We start from the raw sequence: 10,645 nt of genomic DNA, 5'->3' as shown, positions 1-10,645 counted from the left end.
TCTGCTGCAGATCTTCCTGCATTCCGCTGCAATTTTCTAATGCTGCAACTTCTCTGTATACTACAGCATCATCTGCGAAAAGCCACATGGAACTTCTGACACTATCTACTAGGTCATTTATATATATTGTGAAAAGCAATGAGCCCATAACACTCCCCTGTGGCATGCCAGAGATTACTTAGACGTCTGTAGACGTCTCTCCATTGAGAACAACATGCTGTGTTCTGTTTGCTAAATCTCTTCATTACAGCCACACAGCTGTTCTGATATTCTGTAGACTCTTACTCTGTTTATCAGGCGACAGTGCGGAACTGTATCAAACGCCTACCTGGGAGCCTGTATCTAATATTTTCTATGCCGAGTGCGGAGTTCTAAAATTCGGAGAACGCGGAATACTGCGCATGCACAGAAGGCATAGGCGTGCCATATTTGTTTACAGTTGTGGATTTACAGCAAAAGACAGACAGAACATTTTTGAGCACAATTCTCATAGTGAGTATCCATCATCAATTGTTAATAAATGTTGCTCATATTTTGGTATTGTCACAGTATATATGTATATAAATTATTTGTATTTTATAATTTCGTGTTATTTTTTAAAAATGGAATGGACAAAGAATTTCATCACTGCCTTGATTTCTGCATATCAGGGCAAAAACGTTCTAATAGATGCAGAACATTCGCTGTACCACAACAAGGTAAACTTGTAACTTCTGTAACATTCTTTGTGGTCCTTGTATCTGTATACTACTTATAGGTGCAAGTAGATACATAAATGTGTAGAGAAGTATTATCGACAAATCTTGTATTTTTTCTAGAATGCAAGGAAAGAGTGTTTGGAACATGTAGCAACAAAAGTGGCCAAAGTCTTGCAACGCATTACCGCTGATGACTGCAAGGCCAAATTCTCAACTTTGTGGTCTCACTATGGCGCTGAACTGAAGAAAACAGGCCAGAGCGAGAGCATTGGCTCATCCAGTGCCGTATACAGGCCAAGAGTCTGGTAGTTTGATGTTTTACATTTCCTGAAAGACTTCATTACACCACGCGAAAGCCGGTGTAACATTCCGAACAGCGTTGTAAGTATTTTTAGTTAACTTTTTATTCTCATACACAGCAGTTTGTAACAGTGCTTTCTATTGACAATGTTAAGTTTGTTAATGCTGTTGGTGCTGCCCTGAAATGAAGAAAAAGATTTTAGTGAATTTTAAATAAAATATTGAGCGTAGTTTTGAGATAAGCTATTAAATGTAGGAAGAAGAGAGAGCTGAAATTGCATGTATTATCAGTAAAGGAAAATGTAGTTAACTTTTACTGAGTAACTGAATATATTACTTGAAGCAGTAACTCCAGAGGCGTTCAGTGAATGTAGCATAGCTGGCAGTTATAGAACATTAGCTCTATTTAGTACGTGCATTTGTCCATTGCATCTATAACAGCAGTAACTGCTGCAGATATATCTTGCCAGATTCACTGAACTTGTACACTACTTTTTGCAGAATTAATTTCTTAAAATGCTTCATGAATGAAACATGTACTTTACATCTAACTTTACAATTCATACTCAGCTTGTACATTTAAATGACCCATACAGGAATAGAAAATGGAACACTGTGCAATAAAAGTGCATATATTTATGGACTGAGTGGACTGTGTGTGTTTTTTTAATGTAGTTTATATCACAGGTAGATTTCTCAGTGAGTTTAGCAGTGTAATCTGCACTGGCACTGTAAACAAGTGTTTTCTTGTGTGGTGGTTTATGCTGAGCATGGTGTTACTTTAATGATCAGCTTCTTTACCAGTTAAATATATGTTAAAGAGTTGAAATGTTTGGCAAATAGAAATGCTTGGCAGAGAAAGTATGTCAAGTGCTGTGAAAACAAATTTAATTTCCTTATTTAATTCCATTCATTCTGGAGGTTTTATTCTGTATTTAAAGGTATTCACCTTACTGGAGAGTTTCCTCAGAATATGAAATTTTAATTTAGGCACAACTGAGTGTAACATGCTAAGTGCTCATAACTGTTTAGACTGTGGTACAAGATTTTTCAGTTCTTAAGACATGACAGCCACTACTTAACTTACCATTAACAAACTCAATATTCCACATCACCTTTACTTCAGTTGTTGAGCTATTTATGTGATCATCATTGTTCATTCCTTCAGAAGGTCTTCTTTATTTATTTAGAACCTACATTAATGTATGATTCATAGCAAGCATGTGGTATTTTGTGGTATTTACACATTTTATGGACACTACTCTCATTGTGGCTGTAGGTTCTTATCAGTTGCTATCCTTCCTCCTTCCCAGCCTAGATCCTGGATATACTCTAGATTTAGTTTACTTTGCAATTCCACTACATTACTGTCCAGAGATTTCTCTACTGGCATTGTACTCATACTTAGCATTACTTTTAAAAACAGAGAAATATTGGTGACAAAGGGTTAGTGTTTTAGTGCTAATTCCCCTCATCTCCCTTCTTCCCCTCCACCCCCCACTCCCCATTTACACGATTTCTTGGTTGTGTTGGCATACTGATGTGTAACATAGCCCGAGGTCTGGTTTAGATTATGTGGTGTCAGTTTCATTGAAAGTTTGGGGAGCGGACATTTGTGAATGCAAACAAAATGTGTGGTATGCACCACATGTGACTTTCTTTTTAACCCGCAACATGTTAATGTAATACCTCGACCATAACCAACAAGTGTGAAGACTTGTGGGCCACAACATTACCAGGAATAGGAGTCACTATATGGGTGTTCAATGTACCCCCTGAGTGTTACATATCTTTGGTAGTGTGGTGGGATTAAAGTGAATAAAACAATTTGTCTGATAATGTATTTTACTCCATGGGATAGTACCTACACAATGTACCCTGGGCTTTCCTCCAGCAACTAGGCAGTTCTCTGTTGGGTTGGTGGCAATGGTAGGAGAGTATTCTGGTATGTTATGGTTAAATAGTATGGGGGTGTCTCTCAGCTGCAAAGCCCACTTATAATCTGACAGGGAATCCACAGGGTCTTCTCCAATGTTAGCAGTTTTGGATAACTCAGTGCCACCATCAATGCCATTGTCACTTAGCTCTGAAGTGGTGTGGAAAGTAAACATGTGGAAGTACTCATGGATCTTCTTCTTTGGAAGGAAAATACTTAGCACTAATTCCAGTTGTTTCTGTGATGTTACATTCATTTAGGGATAATGAAGAAGATGTATCTATTTGGAGTAAGGGACCCTTTTCCAGAAATGACAGTCAGAAGTTATAAGTGGAAACCACTCTGGTGCCTTTGACTATGACACTTTTCTGCTGCAAGGTTTTTGCTTACCATATTTTGGGAGTAAGTAGTATGGATCAAGACAAGAAAAAAATTGTCTGGTAAACATGGGACCTAAAACACTTACATTAGGAGCTATGATCAATTAGTCAGTATAAGAGATGTTTCATAGTAGCAAATATGAATAAGTGTTTATACAGCTCTTCATGTGTGCACTTTCAAGCCCATGCATACTGGAATTTTTTTTATTGATTTGGTTTGTACTACCTCCTCCAAGAAATACAGAAAGCAAAGAGATTACAATACAAGAGTTTCTCTGTCAGAGGTATGAGAACAATTTTTCGTATGACTTACAGCTTTGCTGTTTTTCAACTAGGGCTTCTTACCTCAAAATGATACATTTACCTCCCTCCATCATATATCAAAGTTGGTAACATCTTTACAGACTCTCCCTGTAATACTTTTATTTCATTGTTCAAGCGGACTGTACTGATTAAGGTGCAGTGAATGTTGTGTACCAAGTGTAGTCAAAATTATGAATGCTCTCTCCCAATGCAAGACCAAAGTAATAAGAAAAAGTACGCAATCGGATATACCATTTCTTCCACCTGTAACTATTAACACACAATGATGGTCAATGGTGTTCAGTTTTTGCTGTGGTTCTTTTACTGAATATGCAGATTGACACATCACTGGCCAGTTACATATTACTTAACCACTTAATTGGTCTCCAGCTTAAATGACATTTACTTCATTATATTTACATAATTATTTTTTTACTTCTCGGCTGTATTTCACTCATTACTTATTTTCCAAAAAAATTGCCTCAATTACAATAATATGACACCCCTACAATTACTGTTTACTAACCACAGGACACTAAACATTTGAAATAATTTGATATGTCTTAGCTGTAAATGGTGTAGAGAATTCTCACAGTTCTCAGTGGACTAGGCACTATAATATTCATGTTGACTGCTTACAAAAACAGCTTATTCTTGATGAGTTTTGTTTAGTGAGACCTTCATTAATGTGTAACCAGACCAGATAGCAGCTTAACATCACTCACTGTGGATAGTAGAAAACTAGAGCACAAGTGTGTTGAGTAATTGTTCATGGCATGAAGACTTGATTTCAGTAAAATTTTGGGTAACATTTGTGATAAATGTGGTTGTTCGGATGGATAATGATATATGATATTGTCAATACACAGTGACCAAATGTGTTATCAATAAGGCTCATCAATTTGGAAATTCTCTTTTGATATATGTGGCCTTGTGATCCATTTAATGTAGAAATGAATTCCAGTTTGCTACAATTAAATGTTTAATGAAAAAACAGCAGAATAAAACTCTTTAGTATTTATGTAGTCAGTTCAGTTGATTAGCCTCCTTGTAAGTCATCAGTCATGTTTCATTAAATGTCACATTATTAGATCTGCATGGAACAATTTCAGTTATATGTTGATACAATATTATATACAACATTGGGTCATATAGTTACTGGTTTGTCCTCTCTGCAGCCATGCTCAAAGCAACCTGAGGTCTAATACACAACTAAAATGAGGGAATTTTACAGATGCCTCACAACTCTGGTACAGAAATCCCGAGGACTAGGAAGACGCCTGACAACTCAGTGATAGAAATCATAATTTTTTATGATGAGAGTAGTAATGTAAGTCAGGTCAATAACATTTTTCCTTTTTATTGTACAGTAAGTAATAATTGATATACTGAAACATTTTTTTCCCTTAGATCGATAGCCCACCATGTACATCAAATAGTGAACGCCCAGATATCACAATTGATGTAAGTAAAAGACTCGCTTGAGGTAATGTTCATAACCTCCTACACAAATAAGTTCATTCCAGCTTGCAAATACAGAGATTAAATCTTAACCTCCCAGCGTTACTTTTATTGATAACAGTAGCCGTTAATGAAATTAAACAAACTTAAACAGTCCTCTTGAACACTAATGCCATTTTTCATTACAGAATATGGATGTGGTGGTAGTTAACAACAGTGCTGAATTTGAGGTGCCTAGTACTCCAGTGGTTTCTGGTGCATATTCCACTACACCAAAAGTTCGGAAGATGAGAAAGAGTGATAGTAATCCCTTACTAAATACAGTACTGGAGAACTTAAACTCAAAATTAACCCAAAAGGCATTAGACCCATCTCCACATGATGCTTTGGGACACTTCATTGTTGAAGAGTTGTCCAGAATAAGAAATCCAATGACTGTGAGAGACACAAAACATAAGATACTGAAATTTATCATGGAAGCTCAAATAATGGATGATAATTGTTGAATTGTATGCATTTAGTGTTTATTCCTTTGAAAATACATTACCATTCAAAAATTGAAGTTTTTAATTGACTCCATTGCCAAGGGACAGAAACACTCGTATTAAAATATTCACAGTATTCACAGACTTCCTTTGCTTGCCTCGCAGTTCTGCTGGTGTGTGCTACCCCACAGAGCACCAGCACGCCATTACCCTTCCTCCATCGTACAAGACTCCGTGTTTTCCACGTCTCTGGTTGACATATATGTGCTGTCTGTTTCATCAATCTAAAAAAATATGTAAAATGCAAAGTGTTTCCGTAATTAATTCCACTTTGTCTACAGCAAGTTTAATAGTTGTCAGTAATATTCAGAAAAGGTTGCTCAGAATACCAAAGGCATTTTCAACAACTCGTCTTGCCCTTGATAATCTGTAATTGAAAACATTTTTGTGAGTTTCATTTTTATAGTCTTTATAGGGCTTCATGCTGTATGTCTGGAGTCCGAAAGCGTCATCTGCCACAACAACATGTGGAAGAGATATGTTGCTGTTTTTTAGCACTTTTTCTTGTGGAACTTGCAACCAATTTTCCCTTAGTGCAGAGCTTATTTTACATTGCTGAAAGACTCCTCCATCGCTTACTCGCCCATTGCACCCAATGTCAATCAGAGAAAACCAATACTTAGCATCAACGATTGCTAGTAATACAATGCTATTAAATTTTTTGTAATTATAATAAAGTGAGTCAGCTGATCTTGGTTCAGCAATCGCAACATGTTTCCCATCCATTGCACCTGTCAATAAAACAACAGAGATGATTTGTCAATTTTGTTTAAGTAGATTTTATTTGGAGACAGTTATAATAAACTACACAAAATGTAAATTCCTTGATTAAGTAACATACCTAAGCAATTTGGGAACTGCCACAGTTCATCAAACATGTCATCAGTCAGCTGCCACACTCTTTCTGTTGTTGGAGCCTACAGAATGGTGACAGCAGTGAGATATTGATGACATTGTTTTCACAGTAATGATGGAGGATATTGGTTTTGGTGGGACGATACTTCAACTATAGCTTTAAAGAACACACTTACCTTCAAATATTTATCTTTCAGTACATCTCGAATTGCTGTGCATACTTGCATGATAATATGTGAAATACTCGGCACAAATATTCTGTGCAAGAATGACAAACTCTTGTAACTTTCCCCTGTTGCCAAGAACCTGAGAGTAACAGCAAGCCTGTAAAAAAATTTTTATTCATTCACACATCAAGTTCAATAGATCCAATACTGAATGACTCAAGACATGTACAAGAGGCAGAAGCAATATATGCTGGCTGCTTCTATATTCTATACTAGCAACAAAATGATGACTAGCATCAATCTACTCAGTTATGGTAATTATTTGTAGATTATATAAGTATGTTACAATAAAACACCTTTTTTGAGAAAGACAACTGCTTCATTGCTCAGCTGCTGCTGTATAATACCTCACACAAACCAGTATAAGCTGTCTATATACAGGCAAAGTAAGGTTGCACCCTAATACTAACATTACTGTTATGCAGAAATCACATTCTGGGGTCCCAGTATTCAAGTATCTTAGAGTGGCTAAAGAAACACTCATTTCCTTTATATTTAAATATATCAAATTTTCAGTCTCCTGCTTGATGTCCACTGGTAACTTGTTAGATGCTACTACATTATAATGTAAAACTCCTCTCTGTTACCTTTAGTATTGTGGCTGTGAATTACTGAGTTCAAACTAAATACTATTTGGCGTTATTATTATTGGCATGTAAGAATCCCTAGGTCTTTGAAACTTCAGCAAGATGTTAAATTAGCAATTTCCTAATACGCTGTTACTGCACAGTTTGTAAAATGGTTACGTATCCACCATGCTTGTAACATCTCAGTTAATTATCCATCTAATGCCCACAAACTTAACATTTGGAGTCTTATGAACTGAATTCCCTATTAATCACTACTTCTGGTACCTGTTAAGTCATTTTGATATGTTTGTAATTTCATATTAAGGTTAAAGGTAGTGGCTGTGAACCAGCTGTAGGCCTTTATTATTCTGCTGGTTGACTCTAGTATTGATATGTTTGGACATTTTATCAGTACAGTAGCGCCATCAGCAGACATTAGAGATTTTGAAGTCACATGTTTCTTATAAATTGTTTATGTAGACCAGGAACAGGTGTCAGCTAAGCACTAAACTTAGCAGAACAGCATATTAATATTTTCCCACAGTCAATTTATTCTTATTCCCATTTTATTTACTAGCCTCCATTTTCCAGTGTTAATATATGACTGTCAGTATGTGGGGGAGACCACTACTCCCATACCATATTACTTTCCCTAGCAGAATTTTATAATCTACACATTCAAAGGCCTATACAAGATCACAAAAAATGCCTATTAGATTTTTTAGTTAGTCTTACAACAATTTATGAGATTATTGCATCTTCAGTAGAGAAGCCTTTTCAAAAGCCAAATTGAGCTGTTACAAGGTTATCCAGAAGACTTATTTACATTGATGGTTGCAGAATGAATAGTGATATATATACAAATTATATAACGATACTGCAGTTAGGAGTAATCAAATATTAAAAGAACAAATGCAATCTAAATTACCACTCAAAATCCCGCTGTATACATCAATGTGCAAAGTTGCCTGAATACGGTGAAATCTGGAAAACATAACTGCTACAGGATATAATGCATTTGAATTACAAATAAGTGGCCAAAAATAATACTAACAGTGCTAGATTACTGTGATTTTTCTGTGTAAACCGTAAATAATTTAGCATAAAAGTGCTCTTCAGCAGCTTAATGATGTAGTGGAAGGGCACATAAACATTCCATTTGGTCTTAGTAAAAGTTAATATGTGCAACTGGTATGCATTCAAATACACTTTTCCAGTTATGTTTACAGTGCCACTGATTGTACCCCACCAATGAACGAAACTTTGTTGGTATTCTCAGACTCTAAATGACAACCCACTTGCAGTATTGTTGAAGAAATCACCACAAAGTAAATACAGACAGTACACACACAAAAATTGTAATCCTAACAATATGGTATATTGCAGTACATACAATCTTACCTTCAACTAGGAGAAATTGATTCCTTCATGACGGTGTCTTTGTGACAAATGTTATCACTGATGAACGACAGCAATTTGTCATAACATGACTTGTCCATGCCTACAAAATTGCAGAATTCATTGGGGTCCTCTGGTTCCATTTTGTTCATCGCATGTTGTATATACCCCTCCCTTCTTCACGTCTCTGCAGCCAATGTCGAGCCCAACAACCTCTTTTTCTGCCTCTTCTGTCCTTCTTTTCCACTTCCAGTGCAGCGATTTCTATCATTGCTGTAGCAATTTCTAGCAGATTCCTATCCATTGCTGTGTTTTCAGAACATTGAAACAAGTATGTAGTTGCACACGGTTAAATGCAGATCATAAATTCACAGAATAGGTGCATATGATATAAATGCATGTCCACAAATAAATTAGATATACCTTTAGAACTGAGATACGACACTCAACAACTATTCATGGGTTGTTTAGAGGAAGCCTTCTTAGTTAGCCAGGCCTGCCAACCCAAAGTTTGGTACAGATTAATTGATGACATCTTCATGATCTGGACTCACAGTGCAGAAGAACTCCAGAATTTCCTCTCCAACCTCAACTCCTTTGGTTCCATCAGATTCACCTGGTCTTACTCCAAATCCCATGCCACTTTCCTTGACATTGACCTCCATCTGTCCAATGGCCAGCTTCACACGTCCATCCACATCAAACCCACCAACAAGCAACAGTACCCCCATTATGACAGCTGCCACCCATTCCACATCAAACAGTCCCTTCCCTACAGCCTAGGTCTTCGTGGCAAATGAATCTGCTCCAGTCCAGAATCCTTGAACCATTACACCAACAACCTGAAAGCAGCTTTCGCATCCCGCAACTACCCTCCCGACCTGGTACAGAAGCAAATAACCAGAGCCACTTCCTCATCCCCTGAAACCCAGAACCTCCCACAGAAGAACCACAAAAGTGCCCCAGTTGTGACAGGATACTTTCCGGGACTGGATCAGACTTCAGTACCTTTTGAGGTACTGAACAATTCTTTTACCTATTAACTAGGTCACAACAGGAATGCTGAGTAAATTTAGGCTGTAATGCAGTAATGTAACCAACAAGCAAGACCTGCAGGTTGTTTAACTTCACTACAGCTACTGAATTTCATGCACTTTGGCATGTATACATTCACATTTTGCTTAATGTCCTTAAGGACTCTCTAGTTTAGAATCTGTGAAGGCAACATCAGTTCGCTTGTCAGTATTTTCCCAAAATCCTCTGTATCACTGAGCATTCATCAACAGACATCCAACAGAGAAAGAAGAAAACTAGCAGGCAGATCTGTCTGCCACACTTGCCAGAAGATACGAGCACATCAGTAACGGATCCGTAGTGGCCGCTCCGGACGACTGGCGCCTCTCCGCTGTGGACGCTCGCCAAGTAGACGTACGGCCCATAGTGAGCTACTCCTGCCGTGTGCTGCTGCCCGTCTGCCACCAACATTTACACCTCTTTCCACATGAAAGGGGTAGGGTGCTGCTCACTGTGTGGCGGAAATGTTGAGTCACAGACATGAACAACAAAGACTACTGAACATGTAGGCTCATGGCCAGAATGAGACTGTAGTAATGTTTTGTTACCTGTGTGAAACTCTTAAGACATTTTTTATTTCTTCATGTTGCACAAATTGTGAGACCTGACAACTCATTTACTCTTTCTTCTCATATACTCACAAACAAGTGTATTGACTGTGTCGTTGCCAATCCTGCTGCCACATTCGCCCACCATGACGACAGCACAGAGCTTCTCTATCAGGTGGCACACCTGTGGGAAGGAAAAACACTGCTGAGAAACAACTTCTAGTATACTCTGTAACTGAAACTAGTTGTCACCTAACTCATTTCACACAGTGCTGGAGTGTCACCACATCGGCTGTCGCCTGCACCTCTCAACGCTATGGCAAAAGTGGGCTGCAGTCACAGAGGAAACCA

At 37.6% G+C, this 10,645-nt stretch overlaps 1 protein-coding gene across 1 annotated transcript; it reads left to right on the top strand.

Moving 5' to 3' along the window:
- Positions 1-439: 439 nt before the first annotated feature.
- On the top strand, positions 440-5,597 carry LOC124554132. Its single transcript, XM_047128199.1, has 6 exons — positions 440-492; positions 651-698; positions 819-1,079; positions 4,852-4,947; positions 5,028-5,081; positions 5,267-5,597. Exons 4-6 carry the CDS (start codon positions 4,852-4,854, stop codon positions 5,582-5,584), a joined length of 468 nt encoding a protein of 155 aa, XP_046984155.1. The 5' UTR covers positions 440-492; positions 651-698; positions 819-1,079; the 3' UTR covers positions 5,585-5,597.
- The last annotated feature ends 5,048 nt before the right edge of the window (positions 5,598-10,645 follow it).

Source organism: Schistocerca americana, chromosome 11, assembly GCF_021461395.2.
Source record: "Schistocerca americana isolate TAMUIC-IGC-003095 chromosome 11, iqSchAmer2.1, whole genome shotgun sequence".
Taxonomy (NCBI): Eukaryota; Metazoa; Arthropoda; class Insecta; order Orthoptera; family Acrididae; genus Schistocerca; species Schistocerca americana.
This window is presented reverse-complemented; position numbering and strand designations above follow the sequence as displayed.

What these genes read in the sequence shown, in the direction of transcription:
- LOC124554132 (XM_047128199.1), top strand. Translation starts at nt 4,852, where the DNA reads ATGCCTCACAACTCTGGTACAGAAATCCCGAGGACTAGGAAGACGCCT. An exon ending in TTTATGATGAGAGTAGTAAT is followed by an intron (nt 4,948 to 5,027) that starts GTAAGTCAGGTC and finishes TTTTTCCCTTAG; the next exon opens with ATCGATAGCCCACCATGTAC. An exon ending in GCCCAGATATCACAATTGAT is followed by an intron (nt 5,082 to 5,266) that starts GTAAGTAAAAGA and finishes TTTTCATTACAG; the next exon opens with AATATGGATGTGGTGGTAGT.